Consider the following 13730-nt stretch of genomic DNA (forward strand, 5'->3'; position numbering starts at 1 on the left):
ATCTGTTTTGCTTTGTGGCTTTACACTAATAAACAAAAGGTAAAGTATATGGCAGGCGGGGAAATGAAAGAAATAGAGGCATCGGCGGGAGCCTTTGGAGACAGCCCCGCTCCCTTGCAGAAAGCTCGGCTCTTGATATGGCCGCCGCGCCTTGCAAATCAGGGCTTGTCTCTTTTGACACCGAAGTGAAGAAAATTTCCTTGGCTCTCTGCGGACCCCGCAAAGCGAAGCCTGCGTGGGCAGAGCAGCCCCAGGAGAAGCCCGGTAGCGCTTCCCGCAGCTGGGCCGGGTGAAGGAGATGTTAGGCGTGTTTGCCTTGTAATTCAAGAGGCATCGGTGACTTGAGACATTCCCCCGTGCAGCTGAGCATGCCTCTGCTGTGTCCTGCCACCCAGGTTCTCCCCACAGAGGCTCCTCTCCCTTCCCCACCTGCTGTTCACTTGACATCTCTTGGAACAGTTATTATATTTACCTGCAAGAGCTTTCTGTTGTACACTGGGGGGCCGGGGGGTCGGGCACGAAGCAAGAGGAGAAGGGGCGGTGGAATGGGCTGGGGTTAGCACCAAAAACAACCTGGGAGCCATCTCCCACTTTGGCACCCCATCAAGCAGCTTGGGGTGGGAGAGGGAAGCAGGACAAGCTTAGTGCCCAGGCTAATTAAATGCGCGGTCCTTGGAGAGGGGCCTGCAGTGTGAGGAAAGACTGGCTGAAGAGAGTTTCTGCTTTTGAAGGGTGCTCTATTTATTTAAGTGTCAGCATCCATCCCGAGGTGAAAAGGTTAGCACTTGACCCAGGAAGTTCTCCTGTTTGTGCTGCAGAATTAAATTGGGATCATAAATTCCTCCCAGTTACAGAGAATGGAGAGAAGGGCCTTATATTGTCTAAAAATAATATTATTTGAGCCTAGGAGAGGAAGAAGTTTTGTGTAGGAAGTCAGATTGAGCAGCCAGAGCTCTGACTCTGACAAAACAACATAGGAGGGGTTGTGAGACTCCTACTCCCTTTCCCCATTGGAAAGACCCCAGTAGAAGAAAATAAGGGAAAGGAAAGTGCTGAGCCCATCCTATGACTCAGCGTTGACGTCACGCAGAGGTAGGCAGACGAGAGCTACCTGAAAGTGGAATATATTTATTACAGACATTATAAGGACCCGTAAATCCTGCCCTGGATTCCACCTCCGGTGGAATCACAGAGCCTTTCATGATTGTACAGAAAAATCAGGAGGACATTTTGCTCACACACGACAACTGATAGAACTCAGTGTACCCGCAGTACAGCAAAGCACGGTGCGTCATGCAAAGGTCTGGACACCAACCACAGAAATTATACATTCATTTGGCCATTTGTCACATTCACGAGTAGTTTGAAAAGACATCGAGTCTAAAGGAAGGTTAATATGAAAATAGGAAGGGGCGAGGTCTTTTGGATGGTTGTACCCTTCAGCTGCACGTAATCCAGCACAGCTTTCAGGGCAGGGGGAAAAGGAGAGGGAGCAAGCACACCGGGCAAGGTTTAAAAAACCTAGTGCAATTGAAGCCTTGTTTGTCACATTTAAAGAAATAGCGCTACTTTTTTGAGGTATCTGCTTGAGCTTAAGACGTTTACTTGATACGGTCGTCTACTTTACCAATATAAAAATGGATCCAGTTTGGCGAATGCTCTCACCCTGCTTAACCTGATAATCGAAACATCATTCTAGAAAAATCTGTAAAAAGATAAATCTCTCGGACAAAGTATTTACAAGCAACAAACTCATTGACACGAACAAAGAATACATTAAATTAAGGGGATGAAAGTCCTATAAGTCGTGTAAACACTTGCAATAGTGCATCTCTTTGTGAGGTTATGTACCCTAAATAACCTGTCTTTCACTCAGGGAAACTCGGCGGAGCGTCCTCGAAGTGGAGGAGGGAGACCCTTACGCGTATGCCAACGCAGCTCCACCGTCAGAAAAGGAAGGAGGGCCGGGAAGCAAATTCCCCTGGCACCGAGGCGCCGGGACCCGGCGGAGCCGGCACCCCCGGGCCGGACGGCGGCGCAGGTAGCGGGGGAGGGAGCGGCTGCTCGCCGGGACCTCTCGGGGATAGCGAGCGACCGGCAGAGCGGCGGCGGAGGGACGCGTGTGCCGCGCCGGCCGTCGGGGCCGGCCGGTCTCAGTTGGAGGCAGCGAGCGTGTCCGAGGCGGAGGAGGCGGGCGAGGCGCTGCAGGGCGAGGAGCAGGACTTCTCCGACGAGTCCTCCGCCTTCTCCTCGCAGCCCGTGGGGGTGGCGGGGGAGATGGGCAGCAGCCCTTCTTTCTCCCGTTTCTTTTGCTTCATCCGCCGGTTCTGGAACCAGATCTTCACCTGCGTCTCGTTGAGCTGGAGGGAGGCGGCGATCTCCACCCGCCTGGCCCTGGTCAGGTATTTGTTGAAATGAAACTCCTTCTCCAGCTCGGTGAGCTGCTTGGTGGTGAAGTTAGTTCTGACGGTGTTGGGCTGCCCCACGAAGCCGTACTCGCCAGCCTTGCCTGCGAGGGGACATGCAGCGGTAAGTAAGTGAGCGCAAATGATTTATAGGCGATGTAATCAATATGTCCACACCGGCTAAGCGATAGGGAGCGAGAACTTCTTAGGATAAGAGGGAAAGCCCGGCAGGGTGAGTGATGGAGTGCGAGGTGCTAAACCGGAGTCAGCCTCTAGTGTCAGAGCAAACTTGATAAGTGGTTTATGAATTACCAGAAATATGACCACGGGAGAGGAGGAGAAGGGGGAGTCAGGAATAAGTGAGGAATAAGCGGCGCTGGCTTTCAGCTCCGCGGGCAGGCAGCCGCGACTGCTCCCAGAGGTGCGGGCCGACCCACCTGCCCAGAGCCCTGCGGGATCCCGCGCCTCTTTCCCCGCACCCTCGGCGGAGAGAGAGAGGAGCGGCCCCCGCCCCGGCCCTCCCGCCGGCCACTGACCTGTTTTGGGTGGGTTTCTCTTCACTTTCATCCAGTCGAAGGTCTGCGCCGGCGGCGAGGTCTCGGTGGAGGGGGAGCGGGCGTTTTCCCGGTGGCCAGCGTGGAGGGGAGACAGGGCATGGTTGTAGGTGCCCAGGGGCAGGCTCTGCTGCTCCTGCCCGTAAGGGGGAGGCACGTACTGAGCGGAGGCCCCCGCGTAGCCCTGGTGCGGGAGCGGGTGCTGCGCGGCGGCGGAGGTGGAGGAGATGCTCCCCGAGTACACGGCGGGGGCGCAGGGAGGGAAGCCGCCGCCCAGCTCCGCGTCCTGCCCCAGGGGGTAGGGGCCGTACGCCGCTCCGAAGCCCTGCGCGCTGTAGGTCGGGCCGCAGCCGGGGTGCGCGTAGGACACCCCCAGCCCGCCGTGGTGCTGGTAGGCGGCGGGCTGGGCCGGGCTGTGGTGGTGGTGGCGGTGGGGGCTGATGGGCACCCCGCGGCCCGCCAGGAAGCGGTCCTCTCCGCTGCAGCTGCCGGCGCTGACGGCGCAGGGCTGGAAAGTTGTAATCCCGTGCTCGGGGTGGTAGGCGCGGGCGGCGCAGCCCCCCGCCTCGCCGCCGAGGACGGGGTACTCGAGGAAGGAGCTCATCCTCGCCGCGTCCCTCTGTCACGCCGCCACCGGGTCTTCAGCGTCCGGCGGGGCCGCGCCAACTTTCCCACTTCCTCCATGGGGCCGGCAGGAAAATGACACGAAGGCGCCGGCGGCGGGCAGGCACGTGGGGGGCGGCAGCCAATGGCTGCGGCGCCCGCGGGGCTTCCCCGGCTCCTGCCGCTGAGACAGCGCCGCGTCCGGGGCATTTAAACGCCGAGCGCTCCGGCCGCCGGCACCGCGGGGCAGGCAGGGAGGCGGTGGCGGCGCCCCCGGGGGGTGGGGGCGGGCCGGGCCCGGCCGTACACACACACCCCCGCCGCGACAGCCCCCTGGGTCTCGTCCGCCAGCTGAGAGAGGAAGGCAGGAGAGACCTGGAGGCTGCGCCCGGCCCGCGGAGCCACCGGCCGTCCCTGCAGGGTGAGTGCTGCTGCCAGGGTGCCCCAGCATCACCCTGCTGTCGGCGCTGCCAAGCTTGCACCGGGCACCTCTGCTGCCCGCCAAACCCCGGCCAGGGCAGCGGCGGGGGTGGGGGAGGCAGGGGGACGCGACTGGATCCACGGCACGGAGCGAGGGATGGGGCGGAGAGAGGCAGAGACAGTGCTGAGAGCATCAGCCCTTGGAACGGGAATGGGAATGGGGAGAATGGGAAGAATGAGACCGTGGATGCGTTTGGGGACTTCTACGGGGATGGGAATTGAGATAAGGACAGGAATGAAGGTAAGGATAAGGTAGAGAATAGGCATGGGACCGAGGATACGGATGTGGATGGGATGCGGGTGGAGGTGGAGACGGTGACAGTGCCGGTGCCGAGGGGTCTCGCTGGTCCAGCCCCGCCGCAGCCCCGACGCGACGCCACGCCAAGAGTTAAAGGGGCTTGTCCAGCCGCATCACCAGGCGGCCGCGGACATTAGCATGGAAATGAGGCGCTTTTGGGACTGACGGCCATTGTGCTCTCCCAGGCTCACCGGCCACCCTCTGGCCTTCATCCCTGCTCCCCCCGCACCTCCGCCGGGCTCACCCTCGCCAGCCTAGGGTTGGGGTAGGGAAGGAGGAGCCGGGGGCAGGAGGACGAATGATTGGACGGCGGCCCGAGGGCTCCGCAGCCCATCTGCTGTGCTCCCGCAGCGCCGCTGCCGCCCGTCCGCCCTGGGACAGGGTGGGGGCCCGGCTGTCCGGGGTGTAACGGGTCGCAGGCCGAGGAGGCGACCCGGGACAGGGGCAGAGGAGCGGAGGGAGGCGCAGGGCCCGCCATCCCGGCCCCTTTGTCCCTGCGCTCCATCACCCGGCTCGGCGGTAGGGAGAGGTGGCAGATGGCCAGAGGCAGCCCCAGACCCCCGGGACCCGCGCTGAGCATCGACTCCAACCCACCCTTCCCCAACACGGTGGGGACGGGGGTCAAAAAATGGGCCCGTGGCCAGAGAAGGAGGGATGGCGGTGAGATGTGGGTTACGACCTCACATGCGGTTTACGTATGCGGAAAGGGAAAGGGGAGGTAAAGGCCGGGCATCCGTCTGCCCCAGCGCGCCCAGCCGTCTGCAGGCAGAAAAGACGGCACCAAAAGTCTTCAAAAGAAGTTCTGCGAAGCGTCAGCCTCGGAGAAAGATGGATGGAAATCATGTTCCCTGACACGAGTCCCAGGAGGGGCTACCCCCTCTATTTCTGCAGGTGCCGACTCTTACGTCCCTCTGTTCTCACGCTCGATCCTTGCTTGTTTTGAAATCCAAAAGGCTTTTCCAGCCCGCCACCACTCCCCGCTCACGAATACACACGCACACACCCACACACACACCCTCAGGCTCCTCCCTCCCACACGAGCTACAACACAACAACACTGGGTGCAGAGCTCTCGTTCCCACCGCTGCTGGGTCACCCTCATCCCGCGGCATCCGCACGGCCGCCCCGCTGCCAGCCCAAACCGAGGGGCGCCTCTCTCCACCGCGTCATCCCGCTGCCCTCAGTGCGTCTATTTGCTCTGATTTACTACAGAGGCAGGGATGGTTAAGGGCCCTCTGGAAAGGTTCCGTTTCTCAAACTGCAGGGGGGTGGAGTGGAGGACAAGAGCAACAACACTCCAGAGGCGTTTATGATATTATACTGCGCCAATTTTGGTTATGGTTATAGCTGTAAACACATTTATTTCATTCTTGTAAACCAGTTGTGATAAATACCGCATAAAGCAGAGAAAAGAGACAGCTATTAAGTCTGCTTACTAATAAAAGGGCTGACATCTTCTCAGTGCTTTTTCCTTCAGCCAAGAAAAAAAAAATTACTACAAGTAGCTCCCTTTTACCCGTAAATTCCGATGAATCACTTTTCTTACAGTCTCCAGCATCGTGAATTCCTTTTTTCTCTGCCTTTTTGGTGCCATTGTCTCTTGTTGCATTGTCTCTCTGGCGGGGCTCTCGGGTTTTGCTGCCCGCACTAAGCATGGGGGCAACCCCATGAGAAGGATCGGAGCAGAGGAGGAACACACACCACACCCTCCCTCCTGCGCGGCCGGGCGAGGGGGAGCTCCTGCCCCTTCCCCCTGCCCTCAGGCCATCCCGGCCCCTCCGCGGCTCCGCTCCGCGTTTCCTGCCACGGAACTGGGGCTGAGGGGGCGATCCCGGCTCTTCAGGCTTTTCCGTGGGAGTGTGCCCCCGCTGTGGCCCCAGAGTTCACCCGGAGCCTCGGAGGCGGCTCCTGCTTGCTGAATTCCCCCATTTATTTAAATTGAGTTTGTGAGAAGTTTAAACCTTGTAGAAGGTTTCCTTTTTCTTTTTGTTTTTATTTTCTTTTTGTTTGATGTTTCTGGGTTTTGTTTAGGAGGTTTTTGGGGTTTTGTTTTATTTTTGGGGGTTTTTTGAGTTCGTTTTGCTTTGGTTTTCTTTAAGCGTAGTCAGCATCCGGAAATCTGGGCACAAAAGAAACCCCAACCCTTACATGAATGTTGCGGTCCAATTTAACCCAGTGGCAGAGGAGTGAAAATGCCGGGGAGGCTGCTCGCTTTCCGCAGGGACATGGCTGGAGCAGAGGGAAGGAGGAGAACCGAGGCCGAGGTTTCACCGCGCCCGCAGCTCAGCCAAGCTGTTGTTTTAAAGGAGCAATAAAAGTGAATTATGACTAAACGCCTTCTCACTTAATGGTTTTAGACGGGGATCCCCAGCCTCGGCAAATACGTAAGAGGATTTTTATTTGTGAATGTGTTCCTGCAATTGATCTCTTTGATGACATTCTCATTCATAGAAAGAGTTTGATTTATGACTTTCGGAAGAATTGCGTTCAGCCCTTCCAGCTATAACCCACGCATCCCAGCTCCGCAGCGTGTTTCAGGGCTGGGAGACAGCGCTGCTCGCATGGACGGACAGCAGAGCCCCGCTCGGAGCCCCCCGCCCAAGCCCCTCTCGCCTGTGCAATGCAACCATTGCATTGCACTCGCACTCACTCACGCAGGAGCCGGGACCGTTCCCGCCCGGGCTCCCCCGGCCCCCGGAGCAGAGCCCCGCCGGCATCTGTTGCTCCCTTTTAGCCCGAAGGACTAAGGGGGGCTCACCCTGCGCTTTGGGGTTCGGCCACGCCGGCTGGCAGGCAGTTTGGTGGAGGTTTCTGAAAGGCCGTCTATGCCGCCTCCAGCAGAAGAGCGGGGAGCCGGAGGAAATTGTAACTTTAAAGCCAGAGTTTCCCCTTTTCGTTATCAGTCTTTCACCTCTCAAGGAGGCTTACACAGAAAAGTATCTTCGGGTCTGCCCCCGCACCGCCCCCGAGAAGGATGGAGGGGAGAGGCCGGTTCCTCCCTAAATATTTTTTTCTTCCCCCTGCGTTTCTGCCACCCTTTTGATTTCACAGGCACTAACTTCTCTATTTTCTCTCCTTCTAGGGCTGATTTCTTGGATTACCCAGCACGTGAGAAGTAACCAACCACATTCTTTGTGAGCTCTGATATTTTTAAGATACGTTTTCTGAAATATCTTTCTGGCTGCTAAGCACTACTTTCTAGAAAAACAGGATTATTTTAATATTTTTTAAAGCACCTTTCGTTCATGTAACAGGCTGCTTTCTGCAGGAGATGCTTATCCTACTGAGTCTCTGTTATGTTCTGCCTGTAACAGAGAAAGTCCTCGTTCCTGCTTTTGTTACAGCTCAGGATTTCCAAGCTTTGTATCCTCACAGAGATAAGATGCCACATTTATACATTAAAAGGAACAAATCTCCATCAAACCTGTGAACGGTTTTAATTTCTTTAGTTCGTTTTTCCTTCCCTTATAAGAATCCTGATAATAAAGAAAATGAACGATTTTTTCCTCTCTAACGAGTGTCCTAAATTGCCAAAAGGGAAGAGCTCATTGTCAGAACGTTTGATTTTGATTATTAGTAAATTAATAGCGGAAGGGATGGGGAGAGATACCCGTCATGTTATCCATCTTGAAAACAGAGAGAAAGAGAGGAGAAAGGGAAAGAAAAAAGAGAAAGCTCCTTGTAGCAAACAAGAATTTATTCTACCAAAAATACTTATGACAACGCATCCTAATGTAATACAAAAATAAAAAGAAAGTGAAGATACATTCCTATATGATCACTTTCTTACAGACCTCATATATTGCTTTCATAGAAGGACCTAGAATGTGGCTAGGTTAAAATTGAACACAACTAAAACTTCATAGGAAACGGCAAAATGGCATACCAGAGGGAAGTAACAAACAGAAAATAGTGAGGAGGGAAAGGGAAGGGAAACATAAAATTAATTCACTGGGGAAAAAAAAATAAGAAGATAAAGGAGGAGAAAGCAGGACCCTTGGAGAGGACTTCTTTAATTTCTTAGTAATTCAGATGCTGCAAGTCAATTGTGGTGAGTGTGTCTGTAAAAAAGTCAAAACTGTCAGCAGAGATATCTACGGGACTGTCCAGAGATCCTGGCAAACTGGGGGAAACTGCATCTGAAAGCTGTAGGCAGGAATCTGTGGAGAAAACGTTAAAGTCCTGTAAAGAAGGGACATCTAGGGCCTCAGGACTGTCATTGTTCAGGCCAGCTGCGCAGTTCTGGGCCATTGTTGAGAGGCAGTTTTGAACAGTGGGTGACTGATGTTGAAAATGTTTCAGATTTTTCTCATTGCTCGTTAAAGGCGAAACGGGGAAAGTTTGGGATTCGCCATTGTGCGCATTCTGCGCCTGCTGCTGGGAGAGGGCATTCTGCTGGAAAGCGTAGCCTTCCCGCTCCAGGAGAGCGCCGGAGACGTTGTTGAGGGCTTGCTCGAAGAGGGATTTCTCCTCCTCCTCCTCTTCTTCCTCGTCCACCGCTTTTTCGGGGTCCTCTAGGTTCTTAAATTTCCCCTCGCTGTTTTGATTCTCCTTGCACTGGGTCTGTCTCTTGTGCTTCATCCTCCTGTTCTGGAACCAGACTTTGACTTGTCTCTCAGTCAGATCCAGCAAAGCTGCAATCTCAACCCTCCTTGGTCTACAGAGATACTTGTTGAAATGAAATTCTTTCTCTAGCTCCAAAAGCTGGGTGTTGGTGTAAGCCGTCCTCAGGCGCCTAGATCCACCGCTACCGCTATCGGGGATTTCAAGGGGGTCTGTTAAAAAAGAAAGAAAAAAAAAAAAAAAAGAAAAACACCACCACCACACGCACCCCAAAGCATCCCCGCCCGAACAGCGAAAGCAGAGGCACACGGGCACACATACAAAACAGATAAATGCACGGATTGAATTTCAGCACCCCAGCTCATCGCATCCCGGGGGGGTGGGGGGGAGTGCTCTCTCTGCATGTATGTGTCTATATCTATATGTCCATATAGCATAAAACAGCAACTGCAACAAAATGGCCGCCTTTGGATGCAGTAAACCCATTGTGTTGCACTGCTGAGCGCCCGGTGCTGCGTGCCCCTCGGCCACCTCCGCCAAATCGCTGCCTCCAGCTCCCCAACCTCCCCACACCAGAGCAAACTTTATATTAGCCATACCGCAATTTATAATTAATGCATCAGCTGCTTAGCTGAGCGGGAGCAATCTATCACTCTTCATTACTGTCAAATATCCTAACTCTAGGACGGCGAGACAAGAGAGGTCAGCTCCAACTCAAATAAATCATCCCGCATTAGGCAAGTTTGGGGAAAGTTTGGGTTTCCACCGAGCCCCGCCAGCTCCGTCCTTCCCGCCCGCCCGCCCTCTGCCTCGTCCCCCATCCAAGCCGGGGGGATGCGGGGAGCCAAAATAGCGGCCCGGCGGGGCTGGCGGCTCGTCTTTGGACTGACCTTTGTGGCTGAGGCAGGCAGGTCCAGCGGCTGAGGCGGAGGCCGAGGCGGGCGGCAGCGCGGATCGCTTGGACGCCTTTTTTTCTTTCATCCAGGGGTACTCCGGGGGCGGCGGGGCGCCGGCGGGGCCCGGGCTGCCGCTGCGGCCGCGGGGGCTCGCCTTGGGGCGACCGCCGCCGCTGTGGCGAGGGTGGCTGCCGGGGTTCAGGCTGGGGATGGTCTGCTCGAAAGGAGGAGGAATCAGTGTCGAGTGTGAAAGCGTCGAGTTCTTGATTGATGAACTTTGAAATGTATCACCGACAGGGGGAAAAGATGTCAGGCACTCAGCAAGCGATGGCTGGCTATTGATAAAACCGATCTCTCGCTCAAATGCGAAATTCATGGCCTTCAACTGGCAGCCCCCGCGGAGAAAAAGTTCCCTCGGATTCAGGGGCCTCGGGGGGAGGGGAAGGCCCAGGAAAAAGGAGAGAGAGGAGAAAAAAATATAGCATAGAAGATCGCTGGTGGGGTGTTTTTTTTCTAATTCACTGATTACAGCCGTATGGGGACCGTGCTACTATTAAACTATTGAATTCATGGAGACAAGGTTGAAATTGGACCGAATTGGCTGTCACATGATTGCCTCTGCCCAATGACAATTTGGGCTTTAATCAAAAGAAGCCACTGTCTGTTTGATTGATCCAAAAAAGTCGGGAAGGAACGCCTCATTGGGGGCCAGAAAGGCTTTATTTACACTTTTTTTTTAAAAGGGGAAATGATATCTCGAGTATCTATCCCCTTGGCGTCCTAATCTGAAATGATCGGGGGTGGGGAGGAGGGTGCGTGTGCGTGGATATGTTTGCGAGAGAGGCTGCGAGAGTGTGCGTGTGTGTGCGTGTGTGTGTGTGTGTGTGTGTGTGTGTGTGTGTGGCTGCTTGTCCTGCAGCCTGCTGCCTTCCTCGCATCCACCCGCACACTCTTCTCTCATTGTTTGGGACTGTCAGGAAAACGCTTTGCACCTCACAAATCATTTAAGCACCTCAATCTGACGCCTTGAGTCATTAACAAAGTAATCCATTAATCTTCAAAGTTTTGACACCGTCAGGCCCCCGCATAAGAAGTTGCACCCAGGCAGGAGTCTGAAGCAGAGGGTCTTGATTTTTTCCTAGGAATAGCACTTCCTCCAAAACTAGTTTCTCCTTCCCGACTCAGCCTCAATGGGCTCCTTTGTATTTTTGTTTGTTTGTTTGTTTGGCTTTGTGTTCTTGTTTGATTTTTTTTCTTCCCCCTTTTTTTTTTCTTTTTTCCTCTTTTCCCTTTTTTTTTTTTTTTCTTTCTTCTTTTTTGGTGGCTATCGGGTGTACAGTATGGAGAACAATCGGTCGCCGGTGCTGAGCCATTGTTTATCAGGATCTTCCTCAGCAACCTTGCTTCGAGGGGAAGAGTCACATAGGCAGCAGCCCGGGCGCTTCATGACTTCCCTCTCCAGTTGGCTTCCCGGGATTGGACCGTAACACATAACCCTAGGAGAATCTCTCTGGGCGAGCCAAATCGCGAGGCTGCAAACGCGTCTGGCTGTTGCCTCTTTAAAAAAAAGTATATATCCCGTGCCTTAGCTTGCAAACGATACTCCCGTCTGCTGGCATAATTTGCTTAATAACCGTAGTAGGCTGGGTCTGGTGAGTATTTTCGATTACCAGGAAATATATGGGCTGGTAGCGGGTTTGTTTTCAAGGGGCCAGACAGAGCGAAAATGCTGCGGGGTTCTGACTTGAGAGACGGCGCTCGCCTCCGACGCTTGGCTCTTGCCTCCGCCGCCTCCAGTCACCCCCGCCAGGTCGAGGCAAGTCCCGAATTTGGATGCTTTTGGCATAATTTTCCAGCCATACTGAGGCGACAGGGAGAGTGATGACAATGATGGCCACAATCACCAACCCGATGAATCCTACGGTCACAGCCGCCCTAGAGAGCCCGGACGGGGCTCGCTTGCCCGCGGAGCCGGGGGTGCGCGGCGGGGTGGGGTGCGCCGGGGGCCGGGGGAAGGCGCTTCCGAGCCGCTCTCCGCGTCCTCCAGGAGCCAGGAACCATCGCCAGCGCGATGAGGTGCCGTCTCGTTTTATTTTCGGAGTTGCCAAACAGGGGTCGGCAACCGTCTTCGTAATTATATTTAAAAAAAAAAAAAAAAGAAAGAAAAAAAAGAAAAAAAATACGGGGGGTGGAGGGAGGGGAAACAGAAAACAAGACCCAAAGCACTCAGTGGATCAGTCTGCGTCCAGTCTGCACGAAGTGCATTTTAAAAAATCGGTTTTAAGTTAATGCACCCACAAGATATAGCATATCTGCGAAGGCATTGGAGAGAGGGGGAGGGGAGGGGCCGAGAGGCTTTAAATGGGCTTTTTGGTGGTTGCTTGTTTAAATAAAATATAGAACGAGACTTGTCATTTAATCCCTCAAAAGGGATGCCTTACAAATATCGATGCTGTTGGAAAATGCAAGGGGTTTAATTTTCTTGCTTTTAGTCCAAACAAAGCTCTGGTGGTGTCTGCCCGCGATCAATCTTGGCCGCCAAAAGGTTTGACAGCTACTGGCCCTTAAGAACACATTTAAAGCTTCTTGCTCTTTCCAAGATCAAATGTGGCCGTGAAAAGAGGCAGAGCAAGAAACGCAAGTAAACAAGGAAAAAAGCTGCTTTTAAAATTTGCTGGCAGAGGACTGGGCTGCTTGTGGGAAAAGTCCGGTTTTATTTTCCTTCTTGATGCCTACGTTTTCTTTTCCTTTCTCTGATTTCTTTTTAATTTTTTTCCCCCTCTGGAAATTATTGGGATTAAGAGCAGGATGGCAAATAATAAAGAGAGAGGTTTGGACTTTAACCAGGCTTTGTGAGTAAAACCTGTGTGGGTGTCTCTATTCTGCACATTTGTTTCTTGTGGTCAGTCTAATACAAAAACCACCTGGAACAAAACCTTTGCAGAGAGAGGACGCGAAATTCTTGGGAGAACCAATTACTTCTGCCTCCAGGGGCATCTTTTAATCGGACGAATCTTAAATGCAAAATTACAAATTCTTATTTGCAACCTACAGGCTCTGAAGAGAGGATTGAATACGGTTTATGAAAAGAAGGGGGAAAAATCGCCTGTATTTTTCTTTCTTCGGGGTGGGAGGGGAGTGAAACGCCAACTTCCTTCTATTTGAACGTTTTCCTAAATGCAATTCGTGGTGCTAAAGGAACCACGCAGTAAGTATCGTGACTGTACCGTTACCTTTTGTTGTATCTAACCTAACTGATCCGAGAGCTGGGGGCGGGGGGGCGGCTGGAATTTTATACGGGCTCTCCTTTGAAACCAGCATTGTCCTGCAATGCTGCAAAAAAATGCTTCTTTCGCCTACAAAAGTAATAATCAGTCGCTGGTCTGTATTGTGTAATAATCAGATTTCAGTGAAAAATATTAACCTACATAGGCTTTCCTTCCACGGTTACATGTCTATATATACAATAAACAGCACGGTATAAATCTATTTGCTATCCTTTTCTTTGACTGGGCATGCTTTATCTATTTATGCAGAAAAGCTCTATATAGATTCACGGATGCATGACAATGTTTCAGCATCAGGCGAGGATGGTTCTGGGAACAAGGTAAAGCCCAAAGATTAATAATATTTCAGCATGAGACCAAAATGGCGACATTTTTTTTCTGTGCTCTAAAAGATACAGATGGTGAACAGCGTGCGTTATTACCTACACAGCGCAGGAATATGTCTTTATAAACGTGCAAGGGTATATTTTACCTAGTCTATTAAGGTCCGTTTTGATTTATCTTTCGAGTTTCAATCTAAAAATTACGGACATTTTGCCTGAAAGGAAGAAAAATCGGATTTAAGCACAAGCTTGTGGGTTTCTCCATTCTACCTCGAGCCGATTCGGACCGGGGACCCCTACGGGTGCCGGTTTGGGGCCGGG

General features: G+C 53.2%; 2 protein-coding genes and 1 long non-coding RNA gene across 3 annotated transcripts; 1 reads left to right on the top strand and 2 right to left on the bottom strand.

Annotated features, from left to right (window-relative positions):
* Positions 1-1157: 1157 nt before the first annotated feature.
* On the bottom strand, positions 1158-3563 carry HOXA1 (homeobox A1). Its single transcript, XM_058808660.1, has 2 exons — positions 2942-3563; positions 1158-2509 (listed from the first exon to the last, which is right to left on the bottom strand). The coding sequence occupies exons 1-2, from the start codon at positions 3561-3563 to the stop codon at positions 2154-2156; spliced, it is 978 nt and encodes a 325-aa protein (XP_058664643.1). The 3' UTR covers positions 1158-2153.
* Positions 3564-3808: 245 nt separating this feature from the next.
* On the top strand, positions 3809-7721 carry LOC131568254 (uncharacterized). Its single transcript, XR_009275713.1, has 3 exons — positions 3809-3983; positions 6445-6724; positions 7423-7721. It is a non-coding gene; the product is annotated as an uncharacterized LOC131568254 (long non-coding RNA).
* Positions 7722-8074: 353 nt separating this feature from the next.
* HOXA2 (homeobox A2) lies at positions 8075-10175 on the bottom strand. Its single transcript, XM_058799916.1, has 2 exons — positions 9794-10175; positions 8075-9115 (listed from the first exon to the last, which is right to left on the bottom strand). The coding sequence occupies exons 1-2, from the start codon at positions 10173-10175 to the stop codon at positions 8361-8363; spliced, it is 1137 nt and encodes a 378-aa protein (XP_058655899.1). The 3' UTR covers positions 8075-8360.
* Positions 10176-13730: the final 3555 nt, after the last annotated feature.

This window comes from Ammospiza caudacuta, chromosome 1 (genome assembly GCF_027887145.1).
Source record: "Ammospiza caudacuta isolate bAmmCau1 chromosome 1, bAmmCau1.pri, whole genome shotgun sequence".
Classification (NCBI taxonomy): domain Eukaryota; kingdom Metazoa; phylum Chordata; class Aves; order Passeriformes; family Passerellidae; genus Ammospiza; species Ammospiza caudacuta.

Excerpts from the sequence above, each read along its gene's own strand:
- HOXA1 (XM_058808660.1), bottom strand. The coding sequence starts at position 3,563 with ATGAGCTCCTTCCTCGAGTACCCCGTCCTCGGCGGCGAGGCGGGGGGC. Across the intron at positions 2,510-2,941 it reads GAGAAACCCACCCAAAACAG|GCAAGGCTGGCGAGTACGGC; the intron begins GTCAGTGGCCGG and ends GTCCCCTCGCAG.
- HOXA2 (XM_058799916.1), bottom strand. The coding sequence starts at position 10,175 with ATGAATTTCGCATTTGAGCGAGAGATCGGTTTTATCAATAGCCAGCCA. Across the intron at positions 9,116-9,793 it reads TGCCTGCCTCAGCCACAAAG|ACCCCCTTGAAATCCCCGAT; the intron begins GTCAGTCCAAAG and ends CTTTTTTAACAG.